At 52.0% G+C, this 13,677-nt stretch overlaps 1 protein-coding gene across 1 annotated transcript in view; it reads left to right on the forward strand.

Moving 5' to 3' along the window:
- Position 1: 1 nt before the first annotated feature.
- Positions 2 to 13,677, forward strand: part of TMEM211 (transmembrane protein 211) — a gene marked incomplete at its 5' end in the record, with an annotated part of 54,769 nt that continues 41,093 nt past the window's right edge. Inside the window, 2 exons of the mRNA XM_042830394.1 lie at positions 2 to 283; positions 8,875 to 9,013. Coding sequence (XP_042686328.1) covers positions 2 to 283; positions 8,875 to 9,013 — 421 coding nt within the window. The remainder of the gene's footprint in view (positions 284 to 8,874; positions 9,014 to 13,677) is intronic.

Raw genomic sequence — 13,677 nt, forward strand, 5'->3', positions numbered from 1 at the left:
GTCGGTGCCGGTGCCGGTGGCGGGCGCGGGGGCGGCGCGGGGCACGGGTTCCCTGCCCCGCCGGCGCACCATGTGCAGCGGCGTCGGCTGCTTCTGGGCGCTGCTCTCCGCGGGGCTCCTGGCCGCCTGCGCAGCCGCCTTCCTCTCCCCGGCCTGGCTGCTGCCGCCCGGGAGAGCCGCCGCCGGCTTCGGCTTGCTGTGGCGGTGCTCCGGCCCGCCCCGCGGCTGCCACGGCTCCGCCGGTCCCGGCGGCTTCGGAGACATCCCCTCCGGCTCCTGGCAGGTGAGCGCCTCCGCCCCGCCGCACCCCGCCGTCCTTCCCCGGGCTCCCCGGTGTTCTCCCGTCACCTCCCCGACACGCTCCCGCCCAGCCCCGGGTTCTCCAGCGTCCTCTCCATCATCCTTTCTGCGTCCCCCAAGACTTGCCCCAGGCTCCCCGGTATCTCTCTTTCCTTCTCCTCGCCGCTTTAATTTCCCCCCGTCATCATCTGACCATCCTCTGTTCTGATCCAGACTCCCCAGCATCCTGTCCCCCGGACCTGCCTTAGCATCCCAGTGCTGCCACTAGCATCCCGGCAATACCTTCAGACCCTTTGCTTCCCCTGTGCATCCCTGCATCTCCCGTGCTGCTCCCAACCACCCCTCCATCCCCCGCATCCCCGTCTCCTGTCCCCAAGCACGCTCAGGATGCTCTCCGTGGTGGGGATGCTGGGCTGTGCTCGGGGCAGCGCACGGAAATCTGCGGGCTCCTCGGTGCGGGTTGGGGGCAGTGCCGGCGCGGTGCACATCTCGGCCGCGGTCCCGGCGTATCCTGGCTGCCGCGTCCCTCATCTCCCGACCTGCCCGGGTGAGCTGCTGCATCTCGTATGGGAGGGAGTCAGGACACAGCAACAGGGTTTGGTGCTTCCAGGGTTTGATGCTTCCTGCTGAGGCTCTGAGCATTGCTTGTTGCCCGAGGTTGCTAACCACAACACGCGGATCCTAGTTCCAACTAGTTCTGGATGTGGGGACTGCTGCTGTTCCTCTGCCTGTCCAACCCCTTCTGCTGGTTTGGGAGAAGGAGGCCAAGGTCTCTCCGCTTGCCCCGTTGGCTGGAGGGTCGTGTGGTGTCCCGGTATGACAAAGAGCTGCCTGCCCCTTTCTGTGTGCTCAGGGACCATCAGCATACAAAGCTCAGCGCTGCTGATACAGGCTGCTTGCCCCTCTGCCCTTTCATCCTCTTTTCCTTTCCTTTTATTCCAGCCTTCTCACTCAGAGGTTTTTGCTGCTGCTGCCCCAAGCACACAACTTTGGTTCACCCCAGTTTGCAGTGCTGTGGAAATCCCACAGCGGGGGTGAAATCCCCATGGTTGTGGCACAATGTGTGTCAGTAGCTGAATTCCTCAGCTGTTGTGAAGCTGTGCTGTTCTGCCTCCAAGGACTCCAGGTCTGCGTGCGATGCTTAAATCCTGTCACAGTCCTTAAAATTGTCATTAAAAACAAATGTTACGAATTGTGAAGAGAAGAACCGGCTGCTTACAATCCCTCCTACTTATATAAAAACATGCAAAAATGCCATTGTTTCCATAAGTTGGCCTTTGTTCAGATGTTTTTGCAAACGTCATTCAGATAAACACTTCCGAGCAATAACAAACTTTCAAGATAAGGACAGAGCTCAGCAGTGACTCATTGGAATAAGCATCAGCTCCATGCAGCCTCAGCCATCACACGGCCTCACAGCCATTCTGTGATGGAGCACAGGGCCCTGAGCACCCCAGGTTGGGGCAAGCAGTGCTGTGGTACCGAGTGGAATTTGTAGGGGATTTTGGTGGTGCATCTTTGTCGCCTTTTATTAATGCCTCCCAAATATCGATGAACTACAAGCAGTGCTGTCTGTTGCAGGGAAAAGTGCTCCCCCTCCAGCTTTGTGGCACGGTGAGGGTGAGAATACCTCCAGTGGTGGCTGCTTGGTGGTGTGTGGTATAACAAAACATCCCTGGCAGTTTGGCTCAGGCAGGCTGTGGCATTGGCTCCCTCGTGTGAGTGCCTGCATGTCGGTGCCCAGCAGAGCTGCGAGCTCTGGCTGTGAGATCAAGCAGGAGATTCTTCTTCGGGGAATCTGCGGCTCTCTTTTTCTTTGCTTTCAGAACTTGTGACATCCATTTCCATCCTTTTAAGCAATCCTGCGGGCAGCTCCTTTAAGTGAAAGCCAAGATCCTCATGCGGAGGAGAATCTAGGAGCTTTTGATAGCAACCACCAGCCCTTTGATGGAGTGGCAGAGCCTGGCAGGAAGGGTTTGAAGCTGCGGCTATGGGGAGTGAAGCAAGCAAAGCTGACAGTGGGTTCAGGAGCTTCCAGTGCAGAGCTGGTGGCACGCCTGGGGGGATGCTGAGAGCACACCTGGGAGTGTGGCCACCTGCACTGCATAGGGTGGCAGCAACTCACAGCTGGGATGTCCATTCAGTGATGTCCATCTCTGGGCAGTGAGATTCTTTTTGTCTCCTGTGTCACACCATCCCCTGCTCAAATGTGCTGATGTGATGAAGGGGTGGGGGAGCGTTCAGCCCTGTGACTGATGGTTGATGCCAGTTGTGTGTTTGCACTTGGGGGATTATGGTAATCATGCTACAAATGATGCTTTGAATCATGTCTAGAGGTTAATTAACATGCCTTTTTTCTCTTAAGAGGGCCTTCATGTCTGCTTAGGGTTGCTGGCTTTTTTCTGCTGCCTTTTATAATTACTTTGCAGCTTTCTAACGTCTCAGGCACCTTTAATTAACCCTCTCAGCGCTCAGGCTGCGGGGCTGTTGTGCCCACTCCAACACCAGAGATGCTGTTGATGACACCGGGGCAGCTCACACAGGATGGGACCTTTCAGGGGCTGATGGAAACCAGAAGGGGGGGCCGGTGGGAGCCAGGCGAGGAGGTGGCACAGCGCAGGGACCAATGCTGATGTGCACAAACCATTGATGGAAAGGAGGATCTGTTGTGGGAGCACTCTGAGCTGTTGGACGCTGTGAGGTTCAGGCGCTGACTGCTCTCTGCAGCCCAACTGGTAGAGCCAGGGAAAACAGGCAAGCTTTAGAGCCCTGAGCTGCTTCCCCAAATCTCACTGTTTCTTTTTTTGTGCCGGATCTGCGCCTGCAGATGTGAGTGTAGAGTAGTTTTTTTTTCTTTCAGTGGGAGCATTTGGCTCATGTGCTCCTTTGTCAGTGCTGCACTTCAGAAGCCAGTGCTGCTTCCTTTCAAATTTCTATTTTTATTTTTCCACATAGTCTCCAATTATTTTCAGGCTTTGCCAAGCACATAATCTAAAATAACAGGAGCTGATCAGCCCATGATATTCAAGTTGAAAACACACTGACCATTTGTTTATGAAGCCAGCGAGTGCCCTGCTGGAGCACAGTACGAAATAACCCACTTAGGATGAGGTGAAGGCTTTGCACAGTCCAGTGAGTCCTCAGGGTGGGTGTTTCCTGGGTTTTCATCCATAGCAGGGTTCAAAAGATTCAGGGAAGCCCATTGAAAATGCACAGAACTGCTTTCCCTTCTATTAGAAGATGCTGAAAGGCTGAACGTGCCTTCACTTTCTTGTTCAGCTCAGGCACTGGATTCCTCATGTGCTCTTAGGTTGTAGTCAGCTGAGAAATGCCTTCTCATGACAATGATGAGCAGCTCATCTTGGCTCACCTGCCTACAGCCCTTGGGACAAACAAACCCAGGGGGCCCAGGGCCTCACACTTAGGGAAGGGCTTCACCCGGGCACACTGGGTGTGTTTGGGCCGAACATTGCTCCTGGCCTTTGTGAGACACAGAGCAGAGTCAGGTACAGGATAGCAGTGACGCGGCAGGACACCGATGGCATGGCATTCCCTCCATTGCCCTTGAGGCTGCAGTGCCTCTGCCTTTGGGCTCCTCTCCCACAACTTCGTATGGAGAAGCAGATGGGAGAGCTGAGAGACCTGCAGGGCGTTCCTGGCCCCAGAAAAGGAGCTTGGCTTTGCTGCCAGTGCTGGAAAGGAGCTTATCCCGAGGAAAGATAATGACTGAGTGAGAGTGAGAAGGTCTGATTCAGTACCCAGCAACAGTGCACCGCTTGCTGCCTAATTAAAATTTCATTAAGTTGGTTCACATCCCTTGATAGAGGTCACAGGCACACCATTGATGTGCTAATGTCTTACTTTTCCCCTTTTTTTCCCCTCTTTCACTACTATCCATCATCCTCTTAGATAAAGCAGTGCCATTAGGAGCTACTTTCCAGTGTCCCCAGATGCAATGGCACTGGAAGAGAGACAGCCACAATTCATCAGACTTATTATCTGTCTTTTACTCTCTCTAATTAAAATAACGTGCTTTTTTTTTTTTTTTTTTTTCTCGTTTTTCTTCAGTCAGCTTGAGCACTAAACTTTCTGGTGCTTGTGTTGAAAACTCTGGTTAATTTACAAGCGAGAAGGTTACCTGAAAGGCCAGGATCGGCTTAGCTGTAGCTGTCAGGGGTTATTGCTGAATTTTGAGTGCGAGCAGCTGAGTCAGGGTTGGTGAGCAGAATCCCGTGTTCAGACAGCTCCCATCCACCAAAGCCTTCAGTCGAAGAGAAAGAAAAGAGGAATGGAGACTCATTGCTTCCTCTGTCCCCGTGCCTCAGCACACCCCCCAGCACAGACCACTCTTAGACACCGGCCACCCCCAGCAGCATTCTGCCCCATTCTGCCCCGAGCCCCATGCGACTGCAGGGCCGGTTTGGGGAGGTTGGACCGGCTCCCACACCCCCATTGGATGACAGCAGGCACTGCCAGTGCTGCTGGGAAGGGAACAGCATCCGCATAGGAGCGGGATGGAGACGGAATATCAAATAGGAAGGAGAAAGCTCTCAGATGGTGCTAAAAGGAAGGTAATTGCTGGGGAGGAGAAGATGAGGACGTGTGGGATCCTCTTCCTGGCTGCCACTTTAATGCCGACCAGATGGCGGATGTTTGTTTCTGTGACTCGTGTGGGGGAAATATGAACAAGCTGTGAGCCTCGATCCTCCCACCTCTGGGCACGCAGCTTCCTGCAGTGACAGATGTCTCTTCCTTGTGCCCAGGTGGACGTTCGTGGTTCCCTACCAAGATCTCCTCTCACACCTTTGCCCAAAGTAAAGGCACTGCTGTTTCAGGACAGGGCAGCCTCACCTGCTTTGGTTTGGATGGAGAGTGGGGATTTCACAGCAAAACTCACAGAAACTTCTGGGAGGAGTGACAAACCTCGTGGCCACGTGGTGCTGATGGCAGTGACTCTTACAGGATGCAGGAGCATGCAGATCCCTCCGGGATGGACAGAAGGCTGCTTTGCTGCCTCATTGCTGCTGCTGCCCTGCAGAGAGACACCAGCCTGAGCATTTGCAGTGGATTCCCCCAACCTCCTTCCTTTGCTCTCCAACAGCAGTGGCGATGCCTCCTCCACCCAGCAGCACCTCAGGCCCCACAGTAGAGCTGGGCCCAGCTGCCAACATTTGCAACCACCGCCCAGCATCCTTCTTTCCTTTTCTCAGTTAGCCCCTGCCTTCCTTTCCTAATTATCATCTGTATTTACATTCTGCCCTCCTTTCAAAGATGCTTGAGCACTTCAGCAGGACTGTGACCTTACCTTCAGCCTGCTGCTGCAAACTGTGGCCCCATTGGAGATGACAGCTCTCAGGATGGTCAAGCTGCAATTAATAAATAGCATTAATGAACAAACTCATGGCACGGCATATCCCAGCACACAGGGCATGATGGCAGGAGCTCTGCCCAGCTTCCCTCTCAGCAGGAAAGATCCAATGCAAAGGACAGAGCCGTTTATATCTGTCAAGCCAAAGACTGGATCCCATTTCTCAGCACCAACACACTGGAATTTGTTCTCTCCTTTTGCCCTTTTCACTTTAAGATGCAAAGATCACGGATGCTGGTTTCACAAGATGAGCTAACTGTATTTCAAACTTTTCATTAAGGACATTAAGTGATTCTCCCAGGGTGGCTGTTGTGTGACATTTTAATTTTGACTTTTTTGGTGAATGAAATGGCGTCCTCAGCAGATTTATCGCCCAGTGAACGGCACAGCTACAGCACGCGTCAGATCTGTAAAATATGAAAATAACGGGTAGGGGATCGCTGTTAATCAGAATTTGCTATGCTACACAACATATTTACAGTCCCACCAGGGGCCTATTCATTTGTTTGGGGATAAACAATTAATCTCCCTGGGAGTGGGAGCAGAACATCCGACGTGGCTCTATGTATCCCGGCACGGCGCAGGCAGGGCTGCCCTCAGCCCAGGGTGAGGCAGCTGCAGAGCATGAGGCTCTGCTCCTCCACGGCCAGCCCTGCGGTGGGAGCTGAGATTTCTGCTGTGACAAATGGGCTTTTCCTGCTGCTGCCTGCGCTGGCCCTGGTGCACAGTGTTTGTTTTCCCTGCTTCCCATCTATTTTTGGTTTTCAGCCTCCACGTCCTGTTTCCTGCGTCCTCTCCTTTCCTCTCAAAACACAGCAGACACGGAGAGCAGAGAAGGCTGTGCAGCAGGGGGGAGAGGCATTTCAGCTGCTATGCTTTGGTACCTTTGCTCCATGAACTCTTTCCAGCTTAGGGCTGAATTTCCTTAGGAAGCAGCTGTTGATCTGCAGGTGTGATTCCAGCACCAGGCAGGAGCACTTGGGTTCCTTTCCCAGACAAGCACCTGCAAAGGGAACAACAAAAGCAGAAATTCTATTTTACAAGAATGTATCTGGAATTATGGGTGGTAACACCAGCACGTTGGAGAAAGAAGCTCACAGCCTGTGTTTTAGCAGCTCTGAATATCACACACCAGCAACTTGCAGCGGGGCTGCTCACAACCTGCCCTGAAACTCCCTCTGCCTTTCCCATTTGCCACCCATTTTGGGGCAGCTGCAGCGCTGAGATCACTTGAACCACACTGCAAAACCACTCTGTTCTTTTACACCCTCTGCCCCAAGGAGGTCAGCATCCCTCGCCCTTCAGTGTCAGACTGCTCACCATTTACCCGTGCCTCCTGGCCTCTTGAGTTTCAACATTCTCGTTCAAAGCATGACCTTAATCTCTTTTGCAAAGGGATTGGATGGATCGGGTGATTTTTTGGCCACTCACTGGATCCACAGGTGATCAACCTGTACAAACCCCAGTGGCGGCACCTGAACCAGACCTGGCTCCTGTTTCAGTACAGCACACACCCGCACGGACCCAATTTGTGCCTTTTCTGCCAGCACAGGAAAATACTTTGTGCCTTTGCACCTTTCTGTGCAGATCAGCAGCCACAGCAGCTCGTAGATTGCTTCCAGCAGGAGCTGCAAGTTTTTAGGGGAGCTGTGCCAACATAATTATGAACCTAGATCATTAAAAACAATGTGCTTCACACAGGAGAGAAGCAGGCCTGCTTCACAAGACTCCTTTCTGCTGAAAAATTCATCACTCTAAATAATTAATGGTCCCTGCAAAGGAGGGTGGTTTGCATGTTATTGGGTGAAGGATGAAATTCAGGCACCGGTCAGAACAGTCCTATTTTGTTGAGTCTGCATTCCCTCACAGCTCTGCTGCCCTCTGGGTGCTCCTGGGGTGAGCGCAGGGCCAGCAGCCAGCTATGGCCACATGTCCCCAAAGCAGCACTTTGTCACTGTGGGTCTCCAAAGGCTCTGGAGAGGAGCAGGTTGCACCGCCGCTGCCTAAACACCCTCCCCATTTCTTTTAGTAGTTGTATCTTGCACTGCTGTGTCATTTCCATCACATGACAGGAATTAATTTATTGCTGGGACAGCATTTGCATTGCATTTGTGATGTAAAAATAGCTCATAAAGAAGATGCTGATTTTTAATCGCTGCACAGCACCGGGGGAAGCGCTCTCAGTGGGGTGATGCCTGGCAGCATCCTTACCAGAGCCTCCTTGCCTCTGTGGCATGGCACAGCCAATGTAGGCTGTGAAATAACAGGACTTGGTGTCCCAGCAGCAGTGCTAGGAGCCAGTGCTGCCAGGAGCTGAATGCTGGAAGCTCCTGCCATAGATCCTCTCACCCCAACCACACCATGCTGGCACGTGTCCTTGATGCTGCAGGGACCACCTTGCTGCCAGCACCATCCTGGTGACAGAGGCAGAAATGCCACCTGCAGCAGGGGCAGAAAATGCAGCAGTGCAGCTATCAGGCACCTGTATGCAAGGTTTTTTTTTTTTGCTGCAATTTAGTGCTTTTCCTAGTTTTAGGTCCTGATGCCACTTGCACATAACAACCAGAATATGAAATAGCAGAACTGGGCAATGGCTGGGACAGGCTGTGGGCCATGCTGCCTCCCCTTTCCCCATCCAGAGAACACTGCTAACCAGGCGCTCCCCTGGCCATCAGCAACACCACACAGCACAAATGGGGTTGAATACCAGCCCTAAAGATCCAAGTTCTGTTGCAGAAGCAGCTAAATCAAAGTCCAGAGAATGTTTTGGTGGGGCCAGCTGCCATTAAACCTTTGCAACAATGGGTTCCCCACTAAGGAGCATCAGCTGGCCAAACACCTTCTCATCGCTGGGCTCACAGGGGCAGGCACCGTCATGAGATTTGTTTCAGCTCTCAGTGGAGGCACTGACATGCATTGCAGGCACCTAATGGCACTTCTATTAGTGACGTAGCCCTTCATGCATGTAACACATTTGCCATTATCACCATCATCTGAATGCTAATAACCACTGGGACCAGGTGATGAGTGAACCACGGGCTCACAATTCAGTGGTGAATTAGAGCAGCAGGAAGAAGGAGAACTGGGAGAAGCACCCACACAGAGCCTCCACTTCTTACTCCGAGATAGGAGAAAGGGAATTGGTGGGGAGGTGTTGTGGGGATGGCAGGGAACCCCCTTGCTGACTGTCCTGTGTGTCCTTCCAGACGAGCGCCGTGCTGTGTGCGGGAGGCTGTGCCCTGCTGGCCCTCAGCTCGCTGCTGGCCATCGTCGCCATCCTGCTGCCCAGTGGAGCCTGTGAGAGGAAAGTCTGCACTCTGGCCGGCTACATGCAGACAGCAGCAGGCAAGTGATGGGGGCTTTGCTCTTTGGGGTGGAAGGACAGGGTTTCCCCAACAGCAAGAGGTGCCTGCAAACACTAGCCAGTGCTGGGAGGGAAGCAAATGGACCTTCTCTTTACCAACTGCCTACTGCATGCGTGCTTATAAAGTCTATTAGAAATTGCCTCTGTGTAAGAAAACCTGGGCTGCAGGTCCTGCTCACTGCCCTCTGTACAGACTCCTGCGTAGGAGTCCGTGATGAGCAGCAGAGAGCAGGCTGCCACTGCACCTCCTAGGGTACAATCGGTGCCAATTGGGACATCTGCCATCCCACTTGTGCAAATCTTCGTGGTTAAAACTCTGGACAAACTCCTTCCATAAGCCTTACACCCAAGATGGGCCATGTCCTGCACTACTCACGCCTGCTGAACTGGATGTGACCCATGCTGGGAATACAAAGCACCCGCCTTATGTCTGTGCCTGAGAATAACTCCTTTCCTTGGAGAATCCTTGGGCCTGCCAGGCTTCGTTATCAGCCCCACAACATTCAAGCTGCTTTTGGAGGAAATCCTGTTAGGCGCCGTCTCTGCCACGACTCATCCCCCAGCAGCCGATTGGGGAACAGATGGAGGGGCCTTCAGTGATGGCTGCTGGAGCTCAGCCACACTGTGGGCAAGCAGAGGCAGCTGCTCACACCCTTCCCCATCATCCCATCACTGGTGACCAACACATCCCTTAGAGGCCACAGTGTAGGGGTTCCCATCACCTCCCCATGTCTCCTGGGTGTAGGATGAGGGAGGTCTCAGCCCCAGCCACGATACTGATCACCTGGCAGCTGGCTCAAGAGGCCCTGCAGGTGATCTCCATGTGGGACAGAGAAGGGGTCATCCTACACCACTTCTGCCCAAAGGAATTGGATCTGCAATGGGAGAGACAAGCAGGGGCAAAACAAGGGATGAGGAAGCAACCCTGAAAAGGAAGCTGACTGTGTCAGATAAATACAGATACCCCCCCGGGGGGGGGGGTTTGGTTGTATTGAACAGGCTGTAAATAAATTGTAGGCTCTAAGCATTATTGACAAATGAAAATTTACTGGGTACGTTCAAGCAAGCTAATGGGCTACTTTAAGCCCTGGTGGTGCCTTGCTAAGCATTTTGTATTGTGCTTTTTAATTTTGGTTCACTGCGGATTAATTCCTATTCAGAGTGAGGCAGCCCTGAGTCAACAGAATTAAGTGGCTTAATGTATTTGGATTCAGAAACGCCGTCCCCTTCTCTGCTGTAATTTTTCTCCCTGTTCCCCCCACCTCTCTCCAGGAGGAAGCTCTTCATTAGAAATCAGCTGCAGCCCAGCAAGCAGTTGGGTGACAAGCAAGGGAAGCTCCTCCCCAAAAATCACATTATCTCAGAGCACAGCAGTTATTTGGAGATAGATGAATTTGCATGGCAGAGAAGGAAAGCAGAATAAGAGCAGTTTTCTGGCAGTACTGGCTCTGCTGGTGTAAAATCCCTGTGAGATGCCAACAGCAGTGGGACAGAGAATGGGGCCATGTTTCTCCCAACTCCCCAGATTTTCCTCCAGCACAATAGGCCCCACAGGTGCCATCCTGACTGCCTTTAGTTATTCCCCCTGAAATCAGAACTTTGCTCCCATTTCCTAGATGCGTTGGGCCAGGAACACAGAATCTGCCACAGAGTGCCTGAGCAGAGGCACCAGCAGAGCCAAATCAGTCCCACAGCCTCTGCGCTGCATCACACAGAACCCTGAGCCATGCTCACATCAACCCAACTGCAGAGAGCAGCACAAAGCACATCCTGAGAGCAGCCCACAGCACAGGGCAGTGGGGCTCAGGCTTCATTTTCAGTGCTTTCCTGCTAGTTTTAGAGAGCCAGCTTTGCCAGCCCCAGATGGAAGGAAGATAGAAACTTCACGCACACAGAGCGGAGCATTAACTGCAGACACAGGCATGCCATCAAGGGTCAAAGTGAGGCTAATTGCCACCATTCACTGAACATGTGACTCCTGATGCTTGGTACACACTCCATAAAAACAAAACAAAATAGAACAACAACAAGAAATCCACATCCTTGCAAATATTAAGAGGATGATCCTTAATGAAAGAGCAAACGAGGAGCAGAGCAACAGAAAGAGGAATATTTGCTCAGCTCTCATCCTTCATGCAAAGACAAAGCTGCCTATGTGAGATTAGAGACATGGCTTACTCACCAAGCATAGTGCCATCTCACTAAAATTAAATTCCTGTTGTAGCACTTCATCTCCAGCCCAAATTGCAGCATCCTTAGGAGCTGGGTAGCTACCTGGCCCTATTTATATATGAGGTCAGCAGGGTGGCTCCAAGTCCCAGCTGCAGCCCATCATTGCTGGTAGAGAGGGAGAGCAAACGAGTGCACAGCTGAAATCCTGTCCTGGTCCCTTATCAGCAAAAGCCTCTTTGCTGGCATTTTAAAAGTACAGGTTAATTCTAGGGGGAAGTGTCTCTTAAGATGAAGTTGTAATGGAAGGACTGGGGGCTGCCAGCTTCATTCACCAGCCATGTCCTGAGGAGCTCCCAGTCTGAGAATCCACACAGTTCCCAGCAGCGTTGCTACATCAGGGTTGAAGATTAGGGCCCTGTGCCACTGCAGATTGGCTGTGGTTCTCCATTTCTATCCACACCACAAGCAGGTTTTGCTCTGATGAACACAGCCCGTTGTCAGTGCCAAAAGCTCAGGTCCTTGAGCTGCAGAGTGGTGCAAGACCCCCTCAGAAATATTCCTACATCATTGCTGGGGGAAAATCCCAAAGCACACCTCCCCAGTGCTGTGGGGAATGAGGCTGGGCCAAGTAAATCCTATGAAACAACAAATCCATCACCTTTCTGCATCTGGGGCTTGTGGAACTAAGGAAAGGATTATGGGTCTGCTGCTGGATTAAGTTCCTGGCAGTCTGCTCTGGGACCAAAGCAGATTGCATCTGCTGCTTAGGAAAAGCAACAGGTCTTTGTAGATGAATGTGGGGACCAGCAGCCTCTACCCAGATCTCATTCTGCTACCCTCTGCCCTAAAAGCTTGATGAAGCCCAACTGCTGCTGCTTGGGAACTCTTCATCCTATGCTTTCCAAGCAAAGATCTCCTGCTTTGCAGGAGAGGCTGATCTGCTGGGGGTTGGTGCCTGGCTGCACCCCCACCTGCTCACCTCTAATATTGCCTGCTGTCACGGGTTGGCCTGGTTTCCATGATGAAGAGCCAAAGGGACCCATGGATCCACGCCCCGGGAAGCAGGGGGGGAGCAAAAAAGGGAAAAGGTAGGAAGATGGGCCTCAAACAAGCTAAAGGAAAAAAAGCTTACTGAATGTAGTAGCAGAACGTGAGATAATACAATATAATACAGTAAGATTGAAATGGAAGCAAATCAAATCAAATGTGAAACAGAGAATTTCTGAAACTGAAGTCCTTACTGTAATGCTGTAGGCTGAGCAGCCAGGGAGCAGAGAGGGCAGTTCTGTGACTCCCAGCCTGTTTTATCTTTCCCCCCAAATGGAAAATGGGAACAGAAAAATGAAGTCTTCTGGGAGCTGTACTTCGTTCTTCTCTGCTGAGAACAGGTGACCAGAAATCATTAAGTTCGACAATTAATGCTGCAGTTCCTTGGATTATTGACAATCTATGGAGCTGCAGCATGAACTCTTTAACTCCCAGCACACTACAGGATGTTATGATGTGGAGTACCGATGTAAACCCCTGAAGCCACGACACCTGCCCAGCATGGCAGGAGGGGGCTGTAGAGCTCCACACCTCAGTGAGGGCACAGGCATGATTGAGCATGAGCAAAGCCTTTGGGGAGAGTTTTGCTTTCACCCCATGCTGCTCTCTGCCTAATCCCACCACCATCAGCTAACTGCTCAAGACAAGCCAAACGCTGAGGGCAGATGATCCTGACCTGCCTGCGCCTTTCTAAGGCTCTTGTAGTTTCAAAGAGCCATTTCCCAGCATCGCTACGACAGAATCAGGACAGTCATGAGACTCACAAGACAGGCAAAAGCCCCTAGTTATGCAATTCCCTTACTTAACCTCATTTAAATCCCAAGTTTTATGGCAGTGCTGAGAGCTTCTTCCTGCAAAATCTGATTGCATTTGCAGCTGAAGTCCCTCTTGCTGACGGAAGCAGAGCAGTGGCACCTTTGGGATCGATGATGCCCTGTTTTTCCCAGCTTGTGCAGAATGGCAAACAGCACCGACCTCCACATCCCTATTGATTTCTCAGATTAGTATCGATCAGCCTGGTGACATATAGGTAATGTGTAATTAGTGACTTAGATAACAATAGCACCAAGGTGGTGTATGGGTACTCCAACCTCTGCTAGCATCTCCAGGGTGGCAGCAAATAGAGAGACATGGCTGCCTGCTAATTGCTGACCTACTATTAAAACCAAAGATCCTTCGTTCCCTGCTGCCCTCAATACCACACAAAGTGTTTTTGGAGCACTGCCTGATGGGGCTACTGGACAGTGGGAACATGCCCACTGCTTCCAGGGTGCCAGCAATGTCACAGCAGCACCTCTTTGAGGAGATATCAAGGGAGCAAGCAGCTGTCCAGGCAGGGGATGGGTTGGGACTGGGGGATCAAAGCGGCAAGCAATGCTAAAAATGCTCAGGGCTAAAAATATTCAAGAAGACAAGAGTCACCAAC

This window comes from Centrocercus urophasianus, unplaced genomic scaffold (assembly GCF_019232065.1).
Source record: "Centrocercus urophasianus isolate 14NV4802_14NV808 unplaced genomic scaffold, USGS_Curo_1.0 seq_33, whole genome shotgun sequence".
In the NCBI taxonomy this organism is placed as follows: domain Eukaryota; kingdom Metazoa; phylum Chordata; class Aves; order Galliformes; family Phasianidae; genus Centrocercus; species Centrocercus urophasianus.